The sequence below is a fragment of the Carcharhinus amblyrhynchos genome, chromosome 20, assembly GCF_965287045.1.
Source record: "Carcharhinus amblyrhynchos chromosome 20, sCarAmb.v2.hapA, whole genome shotgun sequence".
NCBI lineage: Eukaryota > Metazoa > Chordata > Chondrichthyes > Carcharhiniformes > Carcharhinidae > Carcharhinus > Carcharhinus amblyrhynchos.
This window is the reverse complement of record NC_137343.1, coordinates 25,022,791-25,047,832: the sequence shown is the minus strand read 5'-3', so window position 1 is coordinate 25,047,832 and position 25,042 is coordinate 25,022,791. Positions and strand designations below refer to the sequence as shown.

General features: G+C 41.0%; 1 protein-coding gene across 1 annotated transcript in view; it reads right to left on the bottom strand.

Annotated features, from left to right (window-relative positions):
* The window catches only part of LOC145355838 (TBC1 domain family member 10A-like), an 81,940-nt gene that overhangs the window by 29,444 nt on the left and 27,454 nt on the right, over positions 1-25,042 (bottom strand). Inside the window, exons 3-6 of the mRNA XM_080208254.1 lie at positions 5,549-5,656; positions 3,963-4,069; positions 2,977-3,091; positions 1,059-1,124 (exon numbers count right to left, since the gene is read on the bottom strand). Coding sequence (XP_080064380.1) covers positions 1,059-1,124; positions 2,977-3,091; positions 3,963-4,069; positions 5,549-5,656 — 396 coding nt within the window. The remainder of the gene's footprint in view (positions 1-1,058; positions 1,125-2,976; positions 3,092-3,962; positions 4,070-5,548; positions 5,657-25,042) is intronic.

Sequence of the window (25,042 nt, the reverse complement as noted above, 5' to 3'; positions counted from 1 at the left end):
ACAGGACAAAGTATATCTGCAAAATGTGTTTTTGATTATGCCAAAAGAAATGGGGACTGTACCGATTTGTGATTCAAACTTTAAGTTCCCTACAAAATATTGGTGTATTTAGTCTTTTGTTGTAGTACAAGTTTTAAATGTGAAATTTTGTGTTGTCATTCTTTCAGCTTTAACAGTTAAGTTCTAATTTATTTTTAAAAGCTATCAGTCTCTACAGAGATTATAATACTGGTATCATTGATCCACAAGGCAACATCTTTTTCTACACATAGTAAAAATTAAGCAGATTAGTAAATATTCTGAAAGGACAGAGTGAAAGAAGCATCTTGCAACCATTTTTCTCACATTACTCATGCAAGGAAATTTGGCATGTCAGCTACGACTCTCACCAACTTTTACAGATGTGCCATAGAGAAAGCATTCTTTCTGGCTGGGTCACAGCTTGGCATGGCTCCTGCTCTGCCCAAGACTGCAAGGAACTACAAAAGGTTGTGAATGTAGCCCAATCCATCATGCAAACCAGCCTCCCGCCCACTGACCATCTACACTTACCGCTTCCTTGGCTAAGCAGCCAGCATAATTAAATATCCACGCACCCTGGATATTCTTTTTTCCACCTTCTTCCGTCAGGAAAAAGATACAAAGGTCTGAGGTCACGTACTAACTGACTAAAGGACAGCTTCTTCTCTGCTGCTGTCAGACTTTTGAATGGACTTACCTTGCATTAAGTTGATCTTTCTCTACACTCTAGCTCTGACTGTAACATTACATTCTGCACTCTCTCATTTGTTTCTTTATGAACGGTATGTTGTGTCTGTATACCATGCAAGAAACAATACTTTTCACTGTATGTGAATACATGTGACAATAATAGAATCAAATCAAATGTAGCTAGTTAAAGAGAAATCAGTCTGGACCAACTATAGCATTTGCACTATTATTTTCTTTTGCTATATATTCTCCCTGCATCCATGAAACTCTTATAACCATGTCAGAGCAGTCCCAATTGTTATGATTTCTAAAGTTATAGGTCCTTATAAATAGGTTTAGAAACTCACCAATCCAGCACTGTAATATCCTGGAAGATATTTCTCACAAATCTGAACTAAGCACCAAAAAGCTTGCTATGAAGTAAGAAAGAAGGAAAATAATTAGATTGATGCATTTCCTGAGAACAGCAGCAATACAGAAATAAAGACGCTTAACACAAGATTAAGCAATGTTGTTAGTGGGCATCATTATGTTTTATCAGCTAGCAAATTAAGATTTGCTAGTGGAATATTCTCCTAGATTAGATTCTTCCAGGTGAGCCATTAGAATTCAGAGGGGTAGGGTGCATAAAGACTTGGAATTCTGAATCAAGATTCAAAATGATAAGTTTCTACAGCAGGTGAAATGTGCTCATTAAAATGAAACGTAACTCCTTCAATTTGGCACCTGACAGCAGTTAGTCATTTTGCCTTTCGAACCCATTTCACCATTCCACAAGAATCATGCCTGATCTTCGGTCCAACTCCACATACCTGTCTTTGCCCCATATCCCTTAACCTATGATTAACAAAAATCTATCAAGCTACATATTAAAATGAATTGACCAAGCATCGCCTACCATTTGTGGAAGAGAATATCAAACTTCTTACCACTCTTTGCATTTAGAAGTTTTAACTTCATTCCTGAAAAGCCTGGCCCTAGTCTTTGACTCCCCACCAGCAGAAATAATCTCTCACCATTGACTCTGTCAATTGCCAATTTAGTTTGTGTAATCACTCCTCATAATTTAATCTTTAGAGTTCATGTAGTACACTTAATGCTGCACTCCTTTCAAAGCAATTATATCATTCCTAAGATGTGATGTCCAGAACTAAACAGTACCCCAGATGCGGTCTAACCAGGGTATTTTACTACTGCTCCAATTTATTTTGGAGTTAAAATTTGTCAGGAATCCTATTACAAGAGGATGCATATTTTGTCAATCATAGTGAAGAATCATGTTGATGCCAAACAATATTGCATATGGTCATACGTACAACATTGCAAGAAGAAAATTCAACTGTGGGCACAAGGTTTTTGGGTGAAAGTTAAGATCTCTGAATTAAAAAAACTTCACTAAAAGCAATTACAGACAATGAATTCTATAAAACACTTTTAATCATGTTGTGCTAGAGCTATTTTTGAAGGTTTATCAAAAATGAGAAAACATTTGATGCTATAATTGACAAGCTAGATAAAAACGGTTGATTAAATACTTGCCCAGGAAAAGCATTGTGAATTTTGATTTGCTCCAGCATTATTTTCAATGGATAGGCCTTAGGTGATTCTTAATTCGTTTTCACAAAACGTTTAATAGTTCCTAATTAGTTCATTTCATTGATAAATCAACTTACACATGAAGCTACTAAATTGCAATTTTCTATTGTTTACTGAAAATGAAACGTGAGCAAATCCAAGTGTGACATGAAATTTGCATTAGACAGTACCAGAAATGTGACAAACCCAAGTAGATAAACATATTCCATGCACACGTACATTTTGCCACTGTGTGCATCTTCATATGTGAGGAAATAATGGTGGTTGTATGTGGTTACAGGAGGCTGCCACCTGAGAAACCTCATACAAGTATGAATCGTTAACTTCAGGAAAGGAAGGTATTTTAAATAAACATCATTTCTCTTCATTTAATTGTTTACTTCTCTTTCCAGAAACATATCAGGCACCATTTCCAGTTGGTTAGGTCACACATTTAGAGGTTGATAGTTCTCCACAGGCAGAGACAAAGACACACCTCCCTACCCCACTACTGTTGTAACATCACTACTTCTGATTTTTCCTTCCTCTTTCCCTCAATGTGGAGAAGTGCTGGCCTATAATTTATATCACACACTTATGGAGCTTCCCTATTTGGCATGAAATTTAAATCACTCAAAACAAGTTTCTGAATTGTTTTTGAAGAATGCGGGAAAACATGAATTCACTTACCTCAGCAGGCATGTGCATAAGAAGAACAGCAGCAATTGGAGCCTGTGCCTGACAGTAACCCTCCTCTGGCCTGTAAATGGTGTATGCTTTTAGAACTCTATAAAGGTCTTGTTGCCTAAAATAAATCAAGAGTCAACTGAATTTTGAAATGACAAAAAAAACAAATATTTCCTTGACATTTGGACCTAGATTTGGTTATGAGCATACTCTTCCTTTACTGTAAACACCCATAGATTCAATTTTTCTTCTGGATATTTTTGCTCATGTAACTGCTCCACCTATTTCTCAGGTTATGTTTGACTTGAAGGCGTTCCATTCAAAAACAGTCATCTGGTTTCACAAAGATCCTCACGTTCAACTCTTGAACTCCCCTCAAATTTAAGCATGACAAGCATATTCTCCATTTTTAAATCAAGTTGAAGAGGATGCATTCACATAGTATCTTTAAAAGTCATATCATTAAAAGGCCACCTGATTTTTGCTCCTATGTAAACAATAGTTATCAGTAACACTGAAAAAAATAGCTTGATGCATTCCCAAACCTTGAAATATGTAAGTAAGGTGAATTAATGGGATATCTCAAGGTCATGAAAGGCAACACAAATAAGAATTCATTTCATTCTTGGCCCTGCACTGAAGTGTCAGCTAGGATTGAAAGCTCAGCATTAAACCCACTGCTCTTAATGGAGATAAGAGCAAGGTTGAGCAATAAGTACTTATTTGTTCTTTATTAGAATCCTTAAAGTTTTGCATTCTTCTATTTATTGCAACTTCATACAAAGCTGCCAAAGCTCTTTCCAGCATGTCCATTTACATGAAGTAGCATTTCAGGTAGATGGACTTAGGGCTTCACATTGTAATAAAAATAATCTATTTAAGTGATTCCCAAGTATTTAATAAAGCTGTCCTTTGTGTAGAAATCACATCTCCTTTAACATTGCGCTTTACGTTTTTAATAACATCAAGTATAGAAAGCATGAGCTTACCCGTGGCCACCTCTAGCAATAAACATCTCATGAAAAGGAAACTGGCGATGCAGATCTCTTTCTATTACATCAAGCCAGGTTGGATCTCCAGGTGACTGATCCATTTCCTAATGTAAACAACCATTATATCCATCAGACTAACAACAATTATTTTGATACAGCGTAAAACTGTTTGATAAGCTTGCAGACTGTATCAATTACAAGTTAACACAACAGTTTATTTTATTAAAATATTTTAGAAAATATTTTCAGAAAATATTTTAATGCTAGAATTTAGAAAACAAATGCTCTTAAGCAGACTACTTTACAAGTAATCTGTGTATGGCCTACTTTACCATTCTTTTGTCCTTTACTGGATTATGTCAACAACAAATGTTTATATAGCACATTTTAACATAGTAAATTACAACAATAACTGATACGCACAGTGTCTTTCACGTAACGAAACACCCCAAATACTTCATGAGAGCATTATAAAACAAATTATGGCCCTGAGGCACACACACATTATTCAACGACAACCAAAATCTTCAACATAGAGATATGTTTTGATAAGCTTCTTAAAGAAGGAAAACAAGGCAGAGAGGAATAGGGAGAGAATTCCAAAGCTGGGGCCCTAGGTAACTCACAGCACAGTCACCAATAATACAGTGATTAAATTCATGAATGCTCAAGAGATCAGAATTAGAAGAACACATGTCACTGATCATTGTGAGGCTGAATGAGATTACAGAGATCAGGAGGAGCAAGACCATGGAGAGATCTGAAAGCAAGGATGAAAATTTTAACATTGAGACATTTAACAGCGGCACAGTAATTTTTCTAAGTAACGAAAGGTATGGATGAGAGATAAGGGTTTAATCCAATGAGCTAAGGCAACGAAGGGTGACAAACATGCAACAAAAGTCAAAATAGGCAATCATGGTAATAGATTGGAACCAAAAGCTAAACTCAGTAAACTAAGTCAAAGTTGCAAACAGCTTCAAACAGCCTCAGACAGTGGCCAGGAAGAGGAAAGACTTGCTTTTAAACTTGCTTTGCTGTTTATTATTCAAAAAAGAGGAAGAAAAATAATTTGGGTTCCCATTCTGAAGAAATACAAGAATGACAACTCCCACAGGAAATGCACGTGAACTGCTTCAGTAATAGGTAGTTTGCATTTAGATACCACCTGGGCTCAAATGTGAACTTGGGCAAGGTGCTAGAGGATGAGGCATCTTTGGATCCTTACTCCAGCAAGTGTCAAGGACACAACCAGAAAATGTTGGAAAATCTCAGCAGGTCTGGCAGCATCAATGGGGAGAGAATAGAGCTAACGTTCTGAAAGGTCACCTAGACTCGAAATGTTGACTCTATTCCCTCTCCACAGATACTGCCAGACTTGCAGAGATTTTTCCAGCATTTTCTGTATGTTTCAGATTCCAGCATATGCAGTATTTTGCTTGACAAAAATGTCAAGGACTTATGTACGAACAGACAGGACAGAAACTACTGCATAACAGTCAGTGGCATCAATGTGGTAAAGGGATCCATTAAGGTTTCCTAATACTATTAGTGATTTCAATAATTTTTTGGTTTATACTCACGTCAAACCTCCCATGGTTTTGTTCCATTTTTACTTTACTTCCTGACAAGTATTGCCAAGCTCGTCCTCGTAGTGAGGGTGGAATGCCTTTCTGACATCGTAGTTTTACCTATGGTGGAAAAGATAGAAATGTTAATAAACAAGCATAACATTCACTTTCTTTAATGGTCTTGCTTTTTTTTTAAAAAATGTCAAGGATGAAGTTATCCAATTGTATTTTAGTTCAACCAGACTAACTTAGAAATGAAATGTGGGTGAATTGAACAAGTTGATTCTCCCTAAACCTTTAATCTACATATTGATTGGGCAAATCAAATTAGTAACAATACCGTTGAGGAGGAATTCCTAGAATATATATGGGACTGTTTTTGGTTTCAATATGTTAAGGAACCAACTAAAGAACAAGCCATCCTCGACTAGATATTGTGCAACGAGAAAGGAATGACTGCACTTTAGTTGTGCGAGGCCCCTTGCGACCGACCATATGATAGAGTACTTAATCAAAATGGAAAGTTACACAGTTCATTCTAAGACTAGGGTCCTGAATCTAAATAAAAGAAACTACAATGCTGAGGTGCAAGTTGGTTGTGATGCTAATAGTGCTAACAGAGATTTTACTCACCCACATGAGAACTTAAGGCCATACCAACCATCCCTATACCAAACCACCTACCGCGATCATGCTGTGACACCACTCATCTTATCTATAAAGTGAAGGGCACCAAAAGATGTAGTCCCTTAACGTAAATGCAAGGATTACAGCACATTAAGGTGAATAGTGTACAACCCACTCAGCTCCCAACAGAAAGGAGATCCACAATCAATTCCCAAACAAGGGAATAATCTCCATATTGCAAACACTGAAACCCAAGAGTTAGAATTTGACAGAGCCAGAAGAATGGTGGGCAGACCCCCTTACCCTGCTCCCCCGGTACCATACACCAATCCGAGAATGAATGCAAACAACAATTCACACCAAATTAAGGCCTTCCTCATACCACCAGAGCATGCCAGTGGATGAATATCAGCAAAGAGAGAAAATGGACAATCCTGATTTTCGCCATAAGATAACAGGTGATTATTGCTCTGTGCTCATATATCATACATCTTTGACAGGATAAAAGACAATATCACAAAATCAAGAGTATAATGACAGAACAAAGTTCAGGATTAACAATGAACTGCAGAAAAAATAAACTAAGTGTAATTCTTCCAAATTTGCAGATGACACAAGGCTAGATGGGAGGGTGAGCTGCAAGAATGCAGAGATCCTACAGTATGGAATGGACAAGTATGTGGGCAAATGAATGGCAGATGCAGTGTAATAAATGTGAGGTTATCCACTTTGGTAGCAAAAACAGGATGGCAGCTTATCTGAATGGCTCTAGGTTGGGCAAGAAGAATATGCAATGAGACCTGGGTACCTCGTACACAAGTCATTGAAAGCAACCATGCAGGTGGAGAAGGAGGCAAATACTATGTTAATCTTCATTGAGAGTGGAGTACAGGAGCAAGGATGTCTTGTTACAGTGAAGGTTTACCAGACTGATTCCTGGGATGGTAGGACTGACGTGAGGAGAGATTGAGTTGGTTAGGATTACATTCGCTGAACCTTAGAAGAATGAGGGGAGACCTCATAGAAACCTATAAAATTCTAGCAAGATTTGACAGGGTAGATGCAAGAAAGATGTTGCCGATGGCAGGGGAATCCAGAACCAGATGTCACGGTTCAAGGATACAGAGTAAACCGTTTAAAACTGAAATGAGGAGAAATTTCTTCACCCAGAGAGTGGTAAGACTGTAGAATTCTCTATTGATAGAAAGCAGTTGAGGACAAAACATTTTGGGTGGTATTTTCCAGCTGCGCTCACCCCAAAACAGGAAAACCCTGCCTAAGGCCAATGAACATTTCCATGGTCCCTTGTCTGTTACAATTCCTGCGGTGGATGGAATGGGAAAATTCATCCCTATAAGTTTTCAAGGAAGAGTTAAATGTAGCTCTTGGGGCTAAAGGGATCAAAGGATATGGTGGAAAAGCAGGAACAGGTTACCAAGCTGGATAATCAGCCATGATCATAATGAATGATAGAGCAGATCTGAAGGGCTGAATGGCCCATCACTGCTCCTTTTTTTTTGTTTCTACATAAACTGGCATTATTTCCAACAACTTAACACTTCAGCTTTTATTTTAAATGTACACCCTGATAGAGTGTGTGTGTGTATAGAACAGAAGGCATTTCCTTGTAGTCCTTGCCACATGAGTTGACAATGACAGAGCAAGATGGAAAGAAACTGTACAAATGGTTAAACATTGAGGTTTTCAATTTCCAATTGGTTGTTCTGGCAAACGAAATACTTGTGAATCCTATTTTTGCCAGAATCAAGGTTTTGTCCTGTTAGAATGACTAAATCACCCCAAAACTAAGCAATTAAACAACCGCATCATCAGGTGTATTAAAAATAAGAGTAATGATGTGTTTCTGAGAAACAGTGTCTCATCCCTTCCAGTAGAATTAAGCAGCATAAAAAAAACCAGAGACCCAATGTTATCAGGTCATGCCCATTCAATGTGCTCCCACAATGTGCCTCTAGCATTCCCCAACCCCAGTTTAGGGATTTCAAGCCTTACATTTTGCATTAGTATCCCTTTTCAGCATTTTCTTGGTACCATTTTATTATCCTCTCTGTACCTCTCCAATGCATGCACCCCACCCACATCCCCAACTTGTACATGTGACCACACATTCCAGCTGCCAGACAAAACCATGTCTATTGTAGATTTTCCCATTATGAAACCTTGTTGGGATCTGCAATCTGAGAGCAATACAATGCCCAGCAGGGAGATGCCTCAAATAATTGCTGTGGTTACCTTTGTTTTGCCATTATTTTTGCATCAAGCATTTCCTGAGGCACTGCACACTCCCTCCAACGGAGACAAAGAAGTTTGTGCAGATACTGCTATTTCATATAATCAGGTAGTGTTAATAGCCTGAGCTTGGGTGTTTCTAGGACAACTTGAAGCATGGTTTGTTCTAAAGGAAGGTGTTAGTTACACAAAGTTCAAGTAGTTTCAGTCCATTCTCATTTATAATTCCCAGACCACAACGTCTGGTGAAGATGTCCTGACTTAGGGGTTCTGTTGATAAATGTCAAGTTTCTCAGAGTGGGTCTCTCACTTCTAATGGAGTGTTGGAAGCGTGTACATTCAAATTAATTGACCCCATTTGAGTTCAGAGGCAGATGCAGTGAACATGGTTGGGGGGAATATCTGAGTTTCTTACAGCAAAGCTTACACTTGGCTCATTTTTCCTCTGAACTCTTCCCATCAGATGAACATGTAGTGTTTTTCACAGAAACACAATGCCTACAATGCAGAGGAGGCTGTTCAGCCCATCATGTCTGCACTGACTCCTGACAGAGCATCCTACCCAGGTCCCCACCCTATCCCCGTAAACCTGTGCATTTTTCCATGGTTAATTCACTTAACCTACATATCTTTGGACATTAAGGGGCAATTTAGTGTGGCCAATCCACCTAACCTGCACATCTTTGAACTACGGGAGTAACTGGAGTAACCGGAGGAAACTCACAGAAACTCACTCTGGAATTCTCTGCCCGTTGAAGTGGTGGAGGCTGCCTCGCTAAATACATTTAAGACGCAGGTAGATAGGTTTTTGATAGGCAAGGTGATTAAGGGTTATGGGGAGAAGGCGGGAAAATGGAACTGAGCCACTTCAGATCAGCCATGATCTTATTGAATGGCAGGACAGGCTCAAAGGGCTAGATGGCCTACTCCTGCTCCTATTTCTTATGTTCAGACATGGGGAAAACGTGCAAACTCCACAAACAGTTATCAGAGGCTGAAACTGAACATGGGTCCCTGGTGTTGAGGCAACAGTGCTAACCACTGTGCCGTTTTGAAGATCTGCTCGGGGCGAGCCTGGTCTCTTGTAGAAAAACTATGTTCCACCTATGAAGTTCCATGTCAATCACTGCTGTCTTGCATGCATTATTGATCAGTTGCAAGTGTTTGTCATCTCTTGCATATGGTCCTGATGTTCCAACATGCCAACAGAAGAATTATCATCTTTCATTTTGTTCGCAATGGATTCTGCACAATCGAATAGACCCAAAGCTCCAAGCACCCACAGATGAGAGGAACAAAGGCGGATTAGCATTTTATTTGCCCCACTTGAGCTGGCCAGTGGCAGAAAAATGGGACACGACGGACTCATTTCTTTAAAAATTCATTTTATGGGATACATGAGTTGCTGGCTGTGTCAGCAATTATTATCTGTTCCTGACTACCCTCCATTTCAGAGAATATTTGACAATAAAGCACATTTAAAGTTTATTTATTGTCACTAGTAGGTTTACATTAACACTGAAATGAAGCTAAGTGAAAATACCCTAGTCGTCTCACTCCAGTGCCTGTCAGGTACACTGAAGGAGAATTTAGTGTGGCCAATGTACCTAACCAGCATGTTTTTTGGATTGTGGGAGGAAACACCCACACATGGGGAGAATGTTCAAATTCTACACAGATAGTGACCCAAGCTGGAAATCGAACCTGGATTTCTGGCACTGAGAGGCAACAGTGCTAATCATTGTGCTATCATTCCATCCCATTGCTATGGATCTGGAGTCACACATAGGCCAGATGAGTTGAGTTAAGGACAGCACATTCCTTTCCCTAAAGGACATTAGTGAATCAAATGCGTTTTTACAATAATTGACAATGGTTTCATGGTTGCCTTTAGACTTAATTTCAAGATTTTTATTGACTTCAAATTTCACCACGTGCCATGGTGGGATTTGAACCTCGATCCCAGAACTTGCTCTGGGTCTCTGGATTCTAGTCTAGGGACAATACCACTATGTCACTACCTTTCCTAATTTATTTTGTAATTGTTCTTATATTACATTCTGCAGCAAAATTGGAGTGTCCTCTCCAGGGTGCAAACCTGGGCTAAGTTTATGGAGACTCTGGAATAGCCAAAAGAGTCTCCATGTCATTCTCACTGGATGAGTTCTAAGGAATGCAAAACACTACCCTTGGCACTGACTTCCTTGCAGTTGCCAGAACGATGACATATTTAGACTTCAGTCCGTCTAGATTGTGTCAGGATTTAGTGTCTTAGCCTCCAACTCTCCTGTGGCATCCACAAGGCAGTGGAGTTATTTGCCCTTAGATGGGTGTTTAGCTCATGCATCAGGGGGCCAAACCTCTTCCAATCTCTTCTAAAGTTTTACCCTGAAGCCAAACGGGACTTATTTTCCATGCTGCCAAAAGGCAACACAGCTGAAGACTTGCCATTGGAGAAGGTGTGTATTGACAGAGGGGTTTACACATTTGGCTCCCTTTTTCGCATTGCTACTAGCCAGTGATATAGGTTGATAACGAGAAGCAAAAGTAGTACAAAGCCAGTGCACACTAGAAGCATTACATCAACCTACTGGACACAATGCCATATATATTGTGCAATATAAAACCCCAATCAAACCTTCAAAGTCTTGTTCTGGCTATGTTTTTGTATCATCTCAAATTTGAAAGGTACAAATGTGCCAGTCTATGGTTCCTGTCACATCTCAATGCATCTGAGCAAAATGTACAAGGTGTATGTGCTTTTGTACGCTATGATGTGCTTTTGTACTTCAGTATGCACAGTGTTACATTTCAGTTTCTCCTCAATTGCTTAACTGATCCAACTCCCTCCTGCAAGCTGTTGGCTGCCCTTAATGCTTTCCTGATTTTGGTGTTCCATTCAAATTTAACAAGCTTGCATGCAAGAAAAATAATTAAAGTGCATAAAAGACTATTCATGGCTTATAGGTGAATTACTACATTGTTCCAGGTCTACAGCATCTTACTGAATTGTGAAAAACTTCTGCAGTGAATTAAGATCTTGAAACCAAGCAAAAGAAAATAATTAGCCTCTGCTTTTTGCTTTGCATGCTGAACTTTATAAAAATCTGTTTTCAATTACTTTCTAAATGAAGTCACAGGTTAGCAAGAGTCCACTGAAACCATGATTTGAGGATGCAACAGTTAAGGAATAGATTCATTCTGCTGTTTTCCATCAATCACAAATATAAAGCCCAATGAAAAGCAACATTTCTGCAATTGATGATTATCTTTGGAAAATTGTGAATATGAAAGTCAAGAATCAAGCATTATATTTGGTATTCTCCAGTGGTACTGTATGAGAGGGGAGTATGGTAGGATGAGAGAAGAATTGGCGAATGTGGACTGGGGGAGCGCGTTGGAAGGTAGGTCTGCTGAGGAGCAGTGGAGGATCTTTAAGGAGATCTTTCTTGGTGCTCAGCAGAAATTTATTCCGATGGTTAAAAAGGACAGTAGGAAGAGAGGTAATAAGCCGTGGATAACGAAGGAGGTGAAGGAAAGTGTTAAATTAAAAGCGGAGGAATTTAGAGTAGCTAAGAGCAGTGGGCGAGAAGAGGATTGGGAAAGGTTTAAATGTCAACAAAGATTGACAAAAAAGTTGATAAAGGAGGGTAGAAGAAGCTATGAAGCTGGGCTAGCGCTTAATATAAAAAAGGATAGCAAGAGTTTTTATAAATATATAAAAAGGAAGAGGCTGGCTAGGGTGAACGTTGGTCCCTTAGCGGATGAGAAAGGGGACCTAGTGGTAGGGGATGGGGATATGGCTAAGGTCTTGAATAACTTTTTTGTTTCTGTCTTCACGGAGGAGGACGTGAATAATTTGCCGGGTGTTAGCGATGGAAAGGTGGTAGGACTGGAGGGTCTTAATGACATTACTGTTACTAGAGAGGTGGTGCGCGACAGACTGGAGGGGCTGATTGTGGACAAGTCCCCAGGACCGGATGGAATGCATCCGAGGGTTCTGAAAGAAATGGCGGAGGTGATAGTGGATGCCTTGGTGGTTATTTTCCAGACGTCGCTGGATTCCGGGGAAGTGCCGGAGGATTGGAAAACGGCTAATGTTACGCCGTTGTTTAAGAAGGGTGCCAGGCAAAAGGCGGGGAATTACAGGCCGGTTAGTTTAACGTCTGTGGTAGGTAAAATGTTAGAATCCGTCATTAAGGAGGAAATTGCGAGGCATCTTGAAGGGAATTGCTTGATAGGGCAGACGCAACACGGTTTCATTAAAGGGAAGTCGTGTCTGACAAATTTACTGGAGTTCTATGAGGATGTGTCTAGGGCGGTGGATAGAGGAGAGCCGGTGGATGTGGTCTTTCTGGATTTTCAGAAGGCGTTTGATAAGGTACCTCACAAGAGGTTACTGCAGAAGGTCAGAGGACATGGAGTTGGGGGTAGGGTGTTAGCGTGGATAGAGGATTGGTTGTCAAATAGGAGGCAGAGAGTGGGGGTCAATGGGTGCTATTCGGATTGGCGGTTGGTGACTAGTGGGGTGCCCCAGGGGTCGGTGCTGGGGCCTCAGCTATTTACCATTTATATAGATGATCTGGAGGAGGGAACCGAGTGTAGGGTGTCGAAATTTGCTGATGACACCAAGATTGGGGGAAAGGCAAATTGTGCGGAGGGTGTGGAGAGTCTGCAGAAGGATCTAGATAGGCTGGGCGAATGGGCCAGGAAATGGCAAATGGAATTTAATGTTGGCAAGTGTGAGGTGGTCCACTTTGGTAGGAAGAATGGTAGGAAGGACTATTACTTACGTGGCGAAAAACTGCAGCAGGCGACGGTGCAGAGGGACCTCGGGGTCCTTGTGCATGAGTCGCAAAAACCCAGCCTGCAGGTGCAGCAGGTGGTCAGGAAGGCGAATGGGATGCTGGCCTTCATAGCGAGGGGGATTGAATATAAAAGTAGGGAGGTCTTGCTGCAGCTGTATAGGGCATTGGTGAGGCCGCAGCTGGAGTACTGTGTGCAGTTTTGGGCGCCGCACCTGCGCAAGGATATTTTGGCCTTGGAGGGAGTGCAGAGGAGGTTTACTAGGCTGATACCGGAGTTGAGGGGGTTGAGCTATGAGGAGAGGCTGAATAAACTAGGCTTGTACTCGTTAGAGTTTAGAAGAATGAGGGGAGATCTCATTGAGACGTATAAGATGATGAATGGGATGGATAGGATAGAGGTGGAAAGACTCTTCCCGCTCAAAAAAGACAGTAGGACTAGGGGGCACAGCCTCAAGATAAAGGGGGGGCGGTTCAGAACGGAGTTGAGGAGGAACTTCTTCACTCAAAGGGTGGTGAATCTCTGGAATTCTCTGCCCGTTGAAGTGGTGGAGGCTGCCTCGCTAAATATTTTTAAGAAGCGGGTTGATGGGTTCTTGATAAGAGAGGGGATTAAGGGTTATGGGGAGAGGGCGGGAAAGTGGAACTGAGCCACGACAGATCAGCCATGATCTTATTGAATGGCGGGGCAGGCTCGAAGGGCCAGATGGCCTACTCCTGCTCCTATTTCTTATGTTCTTATGTTCTTATATTCAAATGAGACAGACTCAAGTACTTGAATTCCAAACATTAGAACAAGGACCTGTAATAAAAAAGGCTTTTTTTCAAACCCAAAAGAAGTGCTTTGCATACTAAATTAAAACATAATGCACAAGTTTATGATAAGCACTAAGTGCTTTCCATTAGTTTTTATGTCTCCTAATGAGGTTTACAACAAACATGCGAAGTGTTCATTGCATTAGTGTTGAGTTTGACTTCCAATACTGTACAGGGTATGTTTTCATGCATTTTCTGGCAGGAGTAAGAGCAGAACTGGATTTGCATTTCAAGTTTAAATTATTTAACTCTCAGCACATTCACCAAATTAAAAGATTACGTGGAACATAAATTCATGTATTAGGGGAAAGAAACTAACCAACTAGGAAACAAAATTGTATAAAGAACATGCATTTGAATCTTTCAAATTTTAAAACCACTCAATCTGCCACACTGCAAAAAAATTGATCCTTTCCCTATAATAACTGTACATAGAACAGAATTATAGAATCATACAGCACCATCAAGCCTGTCCAGCATTTTAAAAGCTGTCTAATTTATTTCCTTATCCCAGTTATCTTTCCAATAACTCTGCAAATGAGCTCCCTTCAAATACACAGCCCATTGTATTTCAAAAGTGCCAATGGAAGTTTGTTATCATCCTTCCAAACCTTAGTTTTGAATACCTCTTCGTTCTCTTCTAAAAAAAAAACCAATCCCAGCTTCTACTCTCCACCTAATGGAAGTATTTCATTCCAATCAGTCCGGTGAGCTGAAAGCCTTTACAAAATCTTGACATCCTTCCTAAAGTGCAGTCTTCAGATCTAGAACATAGCACAGGCCCTTCGCCGACCTGCGAAACCAATCTAAAGTCCATCTAATCTACACTATTCCAATATCATCCATAGGTTTATCCAATGACCATTTAAATGCCCTTAATGTTGGTGAGTCCACTGCTGTTGCAGGCAGGGCATTCCACACCCTTACTACTCTGAATAAAGAGCCTACTTCTAACATCTGTCCTATATCCATCACTCCTCAATTTAAATTTAAATCCCCTTGTGCTGGCCAGCACCATCTGAGGAAAAAGGCTCTCACTGTCCACCCTATCTAATCCTCTGATCATCTTGTATGCCTCTATTAAGTCACCTCTCTAACGAAAATAACCTCAAGTCCCTCAGCCTTTCCTCATAAGACCTTCCCACCGTGCCAGGCAACATCCTGGTAAATCTCCTCTGCACCCTTTCCAATGCTTCTACATCCTTCCTATAATGCGGCGACCAGAATTGTACACATTATTCCAAGTGCGGCCGCACCAGAGTTTTGTACAGCGGCAACATGATCTCATGGCTCCGAAACTCAATCCCTCTACCAATAAAAGTTAACACACTATACGCCTTCTTAACAACTCTATCAACCTGGGTGCCAACTTTCAGGGATCTATGCACATGGACACCAAGATCTCTCTGCTCATCCACACTACTAAATATTTTACCATTAGCCCAGAACTCTGCATTCCTATTATTCCTTCCAAAGTGAATCACCTCACACTCTTCTGCATTAAACTCCATTTGCCACCTCTCAGCCCAGCTCTTTAGCTTATTTATTTCCCTCTGTAACCTCAACATTCTTCCACCCTGTCCACAACTCCACTGGCTTTACTGTCATCCACAAATTTACCAACCCATCCTTCTATGCCCTCATCTAGGTCATTTATAAAAATGACAAACAGCAATGGCCCCAAAACAGATCCTTGTGGTGCACCACTAGTAAATGAACTCCAGGATGAACATTTCCCATCAACTACTATCCTCCGTCTTCTTGCAGCTAGCCAATTTCTGATCCAAACTGCTAAAATCACCCTCAATCCCATGCCTCTGTATTTTCTGCAATAGCCTACTGTGGGGAACCTTATCAAACACTTTACTGAAATCCATACACACCACATCAACTGCTTTACCCTCATCCACCTCTTTGGTCACCTACATATCACATACATATTACCACCATCCCCTTAATCCCATATTCTTATACAATGAGCTTTGACAAACATCAAAAGGCATTTTAAAAAAATAAACAAGTGTTTTTGTGAATTACTCCAAGTGAAGGGTCCTACATAAATGCAAGTTTCTTAACATGTTGAGATGCATCCACCAAGTACATAAGAACATAAGAAATAGGAGCAGGAGTAGGCCATCTAGCCCCTCGAGCCTGCCCCGCCATTCAATAAGATCATGGCTGATCTGTCGTGTCTCAGTTCCACATTCCCGCCCTCTCCCCATAACCCTTAATCCCCTTGCCTATCAAAAACCTATCAACCCGCATGTTAAATATATTTAGCGAGGCAGCCTCCACCACTTCAACGGGCAGAGAATTCCAGAGATTCACCACCCTTTGAGTGAAGAAGTTCCTCCTCAACTCTGTTCTAAACCAGCCCCCCTTTATCTTGAGGCTGTGCCCGCTAGTCCTACTGTCCTTTCTGAGCAGGAAGAGCCTCTCCACCTCTATCCTATCCATCCCATTCATCATCTTATACGTCTCAATGAGATCTCCCCTCATTCTTCTAAACTCTAACGAGTACAAGCCTAGTTTATTCAGCCTCTCCTCATAGTTCAACCCCCTCAACTCCGGTATCAGCCTAGTAAGTACTCAATTGAATTCAAGGAATTGCTTTATGCAAACTCAAAGGCACTACAGCAACCTGTTGCTGCTTCAAGTGCCTCAACACCCCTTTGTGCCAACTTGGCCAATCTTCTTCCCAATCTGTTCATTCCAACCACCTGTATCCACTTCAGCTATGCCAGCAATCACTGTCCCTCTCCACATTTCCTCCCAGTTTATGCTTTCCCTTGTAAACTAAAGCACAATTTTATTGTGGGTGGCTGATCTATTAACTGACAAGTGACAACATCTTTTCTCTTACTGACACCTCCATGTCTGTTATATTTTCTACATTTTCCCTGCCCAAATTGTGGCAATCATCGAGTCACACCAATCTCTTCTCCTTAATGCTGACAAATTGTCATCTGAGCTCCTCACCTTTCCTTTCAAAATTATCTGTTACCCCCATGACGCAACACTAGTTTCTAGTTAAATGACTGCATTAAATATTTATCAAATATTTAACATAATCAATAAAGTTCTAGTCAATGTACAAGTACCCTGACTGAAAAATAAAAACGAAAGGCTAGAAATTTGGGGAAAAAACCTGTAAAATTATCTTTAAATTCCCTTTTAAATGGCTTCTTCTCCATGAAATCCACCCATAGTTTAAGGCGGTTCTGTGTGTTTAACCATGACGGAACAATTACTCAGGAAGGAAAACTATTTAGAAAGCATGTCCTGAAAGTTTATTTGAACTATGCTGTACCAGACTGCGTGTTTCACAAAAGCTCACAAGCAATTTACCCATAGATTCCTATCTTTCCTGAAGCAATGTGCAGAAAACTGCTTCCAAGTCTGGATTAACTAAAGCGTGAAATCTCAACAATAACTGGTACCACCCACCTCTGGGTAAATTTAAGACTTGGAAGATAACTGCTGCTTGTGAGAATTGTTAACTGAGCAGGAGTGGGTGTGATAACTGCGCTTGTTTCTGGTGAGCTAATGCCACAATAACGAACTTTTGAAAAATTTCAATCTAATTACATTCAAAACAGTTCAAGAATCTCTCATGGAAATGGTAGACTCACATGGCTGTGTCTGTTACATGTTTTCCATTTTGCACACGTTATTCTGAGCCCTCATTCATTCCCTTATTACTCTGGACTTGACCATTCAAGTTCGTTCCAGGCTGGTTTCTACCCTCCGTAAAACTTGAGGTCACCTTAACCACTGGTGCCCATGTCTTAACTCACACGTTCAATTCCTCCAACACCCTTGTGCTCATTGAACTACATTGGACAAAGAAAATTCTTATCCTCATTTTCAAATCTCTTCGTGGCCTTGCTCCTCCCTATATCTGTAATCTTCTCCAAGCCCACAACTCCTTGTCGTCTCCTGAATGGAATTGTTTCTCCTTTGGTGTCTGTGCTGTAGTTGCCTAGACCCAAAGCTTAGCAATGTCACACCACCTCACTTTGCTCAAAGCCTATATCTTTAGCTATGCTTTTCATCATCTGGCCTAATACCTCCTTAAGTTGTTCAGTGTAAAATTTTGTTTGATAATACACCAGTTAAGTACTTTGGTTATACTACATTAAAAGTACTATATAACCTGCTATTACTGCACATGGAAAAATTACTCTTAATACTGAAGACATTTCAAACTACGGGCCTGTTTTTTATACAAGGGCTCTGGATTAAGTCCCTAAATTGCCTTATGTTGAATTAACTTAAACTTAAGAAACTATGGTTTCTTCAAGAAACAAAAGTGGATTTTGTACTCCAGAAACAAAATACTACCATAAATTGATGGAGTTAAATATTACGTTTTTGAACTTATTGGTTTCCTTTACTATAAAATTTCAGTTTTTTCAAAATTATCCATCAGTTCACATACATTTCTCTCCTTTTATTTTTGATACTTGTAGACCAACTATAAATCTTTTCAATTGTATGCAGCATTTCAACCACGAAATTCACTGGTGATGTAGTTCACCTGAATCCAAGTTCTGTTTCTGCAGAATTAAAAATTATGAATTTAAAAAATGATTCTGTACATAAAAGAATCAGTAGAGATTTTGCAAGATGCATTGTTGTTGAATTTCTGATGCAAATGTATGCAAATAAGTAGGAACAGTGGCTACACAAGTCAGCCCAAGGGGTGAAAAGTATTGAAATGGCGGCATTATAAAATCAATAAATCATAGGATAGTAGCGAAATGAGGAGGAAATCAAATCAAAATCATGGGTGAGGCTGTTGTCACACGTTGTCTAATACTGTGTGGATTGTTAGTAGTGCTTTTTCACAAGGTTAGAATGTTGCAGATTAAAGTCCCACTCCAGGATCTGAGCACATAATTTAAGGAGAGGCTGCAGTATATTACTGAGATTGCATTGCCAGAAGTGCAGTCCTTTTTATATATAAAAAAAACATTCATAGGATATAGGCATCACTGGTCAGACAAACATTTATTGCCCACCCCTAATTCTCCGAGAAGTTGGTAATGAGCTGCCTTTTTGAATGGCCACAGTCCATGTGGGAAAGGTACTTCCGCAACACTGTTAGGGAGGGAGTGAAGGAATGCAATGTATTTCCAAGTCAGAATGGTGAATGGCTTGCAGGGAAACTTCCAGGTGGTGTTCCTGCTGCCCTTTGTCCTTCTTGATGATAGTGGTCATGGGATTGGAAGGTGCTGTCCAAGGAACCTTGGTGCGTTCCTGCAGTGCTTAAGTGGTGGGAAAACTGGATGCTCGTGAATGGGGTGCAAATCAAGCAGGCTGCTTTGCCCTTGGTGTTGAGATACTTGTTTTGTTGGAGCTGCATCATCCAGGCAAGTGGAGAATATATATCATATTCCTGACTTTGTGCTCTGTTGATGGAGGACAGGCTTTGGAAAGTCAGGTGCTGACTTATTTGTACAATTCATAGTTTCAGACCTGCTCAAGTAGTCATAGTATCCATATGGCCAGGCCAGTTTAGTTCAGTTTTTGATCACCTAGGATGATGATAATGGGGGATTCAGCAATGGCAATGCTATAGAATGTCGCAGAGATGGTTAGATCCTCTCTTGTTGTGGATGGTCATTATCTGACTTTTGTATGGCTCAAATGTTATTTTCCACTCACCAGCCCAAGCTTGGATATTGTCTAAGTTTTGCTGCATTTGGACGTTGAATGCTTCAGTATGGTGAGTTGTAAATAGTGTTGAGCATTGGACAATCAACAAACTTCCTGACATCGGACCTTATGTTAGAAGAAAGGTAATTGATGAAGCAGCTCAAGATGGTTGGGCCTCAGACACTATCCTGAGGAACTCCTGCAGAGATGCCTTGGAATGATTGACCTCAAACAACCTCAATCATCTTTCTTTGTGCTAACCAGCAGAGAGTTTCTCCCACCCTGATTCCATTGACTCCAGTTTTGTTAGGACTCCTTGATGCCACACTTGGTCAAATGCTGACTTGATGTCAAGGGCAGTCACTTTCACCTGTCCATGTTTGAATTAAGGCAGTAATGAGATCAGGAGCTAAACAATCCTGTTGGAATCCAAACTGAGCAACTGTGAGCAGGTTATTGCTAAGCAAGTGCCACTTCACAACACTCTTGTTGACTGCTGCCATCACTTTACTGATGATTCAGAGTAGACTGATAGGTTAGTAATTGGTCAGGTTGGACTTGACCTGTTTTTGTCTACAGCACATACATAGGCAATTTTCCATATTGCTGGGTAGATACCAGTTTTGTAACTGTACTCGGAGAAGAATACGGCAGTGCTATTGCCGGAATATTGTAGATTGCAGTATGCAGTGCTTTCAATAGTTTGAGGGCACCCTCAATGCGAAGACAGGACTTTGTCTCCACAAGGATGATGCGATGATCATTCCTATCGATACCGTCATGGACAGATGCATCTGCAGAAGGCAGATTGATGAGGGTAACGTCAAGTATGTTCTCCCTTCCTGTTGGTTCCCTCACTATCTGCCCAATCTAGCAGCTATATCTTTTAAGACTCAGCTAGCTTGGTTAGTAGTGATGCAGCCACGCCATTCTTGGCAAAGGCATTGAAGTCTGCCAGAGTACATTCTGCACCCTTGCCTCCCCGTCTTAATGTTTCCCCCAGATGGAGTACTGATTCATCTGCATGTGTACACATGTGTGAAAAGAGAGAGGCTTTGCAGGATCAACAGAGCTGAGTTTGTCAGTCATTTCCTGTGCCCAAGTCAATACTGAGCAGTATTTCCGATTCCATTTCCTTCAGACTTCATAGTGATGTTCGTAGGGAGATAATGCTGCAGCTTTGTAAGACCCTAGTCAGACCCCACTTGGACTACTGTGCGCAGTTCTGGTCACCTCATTACGAGAGAGATGTGGAAGCTATTGAAAGGGTGCAGAGGAGATTTACAAGGATGTTGCCTGGATTGGGTGGTGTGCCTTATGAGGATAGGTTGAGGGAGCTAGGTCTTTTCTCCCTGGAGAGATGAAGGTGATCTGATAGAGGTTTATAAGGTATTAAGAGGTATAGATTGGGTGGATTCTCAAAGGCTATTTCCCAGGGCTGAAATGGTCGCTACGAGAGGACAGGTTTAAGGTGCTGGGGAGTAGGTACAGAGGAGATGTCAGGGGTAAGTTTTTCACTCAAAGGGTGGTGGGTGAGTGGAATCAGCTGCCGTCAGTGGTGGTGGAGGCGAACTCATTGGGGTCAATTAAGAGACTTCTGGATGAGTACATGGGATTTAATGGGATTGAGGGTTATAGATAGGCCTAGTAGGTAGGAATATGATCAGCGCAACTTGTGGGCCGAAGGGCCTGTTTGTGATGTAGTTTTCTATGTTCTATAGTGGATTGAATAGAATGGATTGCTTTGCTGGGCCATTGCAGAGGGTATTCAAGAGTTAAATATGTTGGCCAGACCAAGGAAGAATGGCAAATTTTCCTAAATGACATTAATGAAGCATATGGATTTTTTACAACTTATCAACATTGTTAAGATTTTAATTCCAGATTTTTATTGAATTCAAATTCTACCATCTGCTATAGAGCATTATCCTGGGTCTCTGAATTTCTGGCCCAGTGACAATATTAAAATACCACTACTGTCTCCCAATGTTAAAGAAACAATCTAACTGTTTAAGTGGACTGCAAAAAGAATGAAGTATTCTACTGGCATCTTAACTATTGTCACTCCCTCAAACAATATCAAAAACAGATAAACCAATCCTTATCCTTTAATTACAATTTGTGTAATCCTGTGAGGAAATTTGTTACTTTGTTCGTCTATATAACGGCCACTACTCTTCAAAGTAATTCATTGCATGTAAATCATTTCACTATGTATTGAAAGGTTTAAATAAATACAAGTCTTTGTTTTTTGCTTAATCTTTTTTTTATTGGGGTGGGATGGTCAGAAATGAAATAGATGTATTCAAACACCTAGCCCAATGAACAGAAACTCAATGGTCAGCAAGGCCGGTTGTACTAGAATTATAAATCATTTGTATAAATATTGTCTCCTTTATGCTCGAAGATGTACCTTCCTGATCAGCATTAAAAGAGTGAAGACCTATTTGTACTGTGCATGTGAGCTTAGTTACTGAAACAGCCAGTCAACAGAAGGTCAAATATTGAACTATTAACATAAGCTAAATAGATTATAATTCTAGCAAACAATAAAGGATTCCTGTAACATGAAAGATATTTTAAAAATAGAATTTGGGTGGAGGCTTGATTTGATTATGGAAACTCAAGTTCTCAAAGATTTAGCAATCAAACATCACAACCTCTAACAACTCTTTTGCGGAATCTACAAAATTCTTCTGAAATTCCCTCTTCTGAAATTTAATCATGACCAGTATTATGGACTTCAGAGGTCAGGTGTAGGTAGCACATTTCTAGACAAGATAGAAAGAAGTAAATGTAACCAGATTACATCATAAAAAGATGGGTTACAAACGCGCCATTGAGATTAGGCAGCCGATTTTCATAAGTATACAATACTGGCTAGCGCCTTTTGTGGTCTTCATTTTAAAAACAATGCATAGGACATTTGCAGAGACAGAGACAATTTAAAAATACGTTGGCTAATGGACAACGCTCTCCAGAACACAGACATGTACGCAAAGTCCTAAAGAGGCTGGAAATGTGAAAAAGGATTCCATAAATATACCCAAAACTGAGCACTTTGCATGATTTTCAAAATCTACAATTCAAAGTATTTCCTGTCTTGTGGACAAACGGCTACAAGAAAGTAGTTATTTTCCATTTTCAACAGTATTTAAAACATTCTATTGGCCTCAACTATGCACAGTACAGATTGCACCATTTCATTGCACCATATATAGACAGTTTTCAGGGAAGATTGCTAAATTTGAGCCAGTTTGGCCATTTTTAACCCATATAGCAGAGACCAAATATGGAACCTCACATCTGTTAAATGTCAACTTAGTCTCGTATAATTTTTAAGCTTTTGTGGCCTTTAAATAGAGGATTGGACTCTTGTCAAACTGCAAGATTATAGGCGGCATATAATCGGATCTGGAGTTATTAAAGTAAAAATTTCCAAGATTTTGTCAAGCTATTTAGAAAGATAAGCATTTAGTCATTGGCAAAACAGTCTGTTCCCCCACTCTGCTCAGTGGGTCAGGACGCATTTTAACCCAGTGACTAAGTTCATACATATTATTGGTTTCTGAATTGTCAGCAGTACTAAGAACATAAGAACATAAGAAATAGGAGCAGGAGTAGGCCATCTGGCCCTTCGAGCCTGCCCCGCCATTCAATAAGATCATGGCTGATCTGTCGTGGCTCAGTTCCACTTTCCCGCCCTCTCCCCATAACCCTTAATCCCCTCTCTTATCAAAAACCCATCAACCCGCTTCTTAAAAATATTTAGCGAGGCAGCCTCCACCACTTCAACGGGCAGAGAATTCCAGAGATTCACCACCCTTTGAGTGAAGAAGTTCCTCCTCAACTCCGTTCTGAACCGCCCCCCCTTTATCTTGAGGCTGTGCCCCCTAGTCCTACTGTCTTTTTTGAGCGGGAAGAGTCTTTCCACCTCTATCCTATCCATCCCATTCATCATCTTATACGTCTCAATGAGATCTCCCCTCATTCTTCTAAACTCTAACGAGTACAAGCCTAGTTTATTCAGCCTCTCCTCATAGCTCAACCCCCTCAACTCCGGTATCAGCCTAGTAAACCTCCTCTGCACTCCCTCCAAGGCCAAAATATCCTTGCGCAGGTGCGGCGCCCAAAACTGCACACAGTACTCCAGCTGCGGCCTCACCAATGCCCTATACAGCTGCAGCAAGACCTCCCTACTTTTATATTCAATCCCCCTCGCTATGAAGGCCAGCATCCCATTCGCCTTCCTGACCACCTGCTGCACCTGCAGGCTGGGTTTTTGCGACTCATGCACAAGGACCCCGAGGTCCCTCTGCACCGTCGCCTGCTGCAGTTTTTCGCCACGTAAGTAATAGTCCTTCCTACCATTCTTCCTACCAAAGTGGACCACCTCACACTTGCCAACATTAAATTCCATTTGCCATTTCCTGGCCCATTCGCCCAGCCTATCTAGATCCTTCTGCAGACTCTCCACACCCTCCGCACAATTTGCCTTTCCCCCAATCTTGGTGTCATCAGCAAATTTCGACACCCTACACTCGGTTCCCTCCTCCAGATCATCTATATAAATGGTAAATAGCTGAGGCCCCAGCACCGACCCCTGGGGCACCCCACTAGTCACCAACCGCCAATCCGAATAGCACCCATTGACCCCCACTCTCTGCCTCCTATTTGACAACCAATCCTCTATCCACGCTAACACCCTACCCCCAACTCCATGTCCTCTGACCTTCTGCAGTAACCTCTTGTGAGGTACCTTATCAAACGCCTTCTGAAAATCCAGAAAGACCACATCCACCGGCTCTCCTCTATCCACCGCCCCTCCTCTATCCACCGCCCTAGACACATCCTCATAGAACTCCAGTAAATTTGTCAGACACGACTTCCCTTTAATGAAACCGTGTTGCGTCTGCCCTATCAAGCAATTCCCTTCAAGATGCCTCGCAATTTCCTCCTTAATGACGGATTCTAACATTTTACCTACCACAGACGTTAAACTAACCGGCCTGTAATTCCCCGCCTTTTGCCTGGCACCCTTCTTAAACAACGGCGTAACATTAGCCGTTTTCCAATCCTCCGGCACTTCCCCGGAATCCAGCGACGTCTGGAAAATAACCACCAAGGCATCCACTATCACCTCCGCCATTTCTTTCAGAACCCTCGGATGCATTCCATCCGGTCCTGAGGACTTGTCCACAATCAGCCCCTCCAGTCTGTCGCGCACCACCTCTCTAGTAACAGTAATGTCATTAAGACCCTCCAGTCCTACCACCTTTCCATCGCTAACACCCGGCAAATTATTCACGTCCTCCTCCGTGAAGACAGAAACAAAAAAGTTATTCAA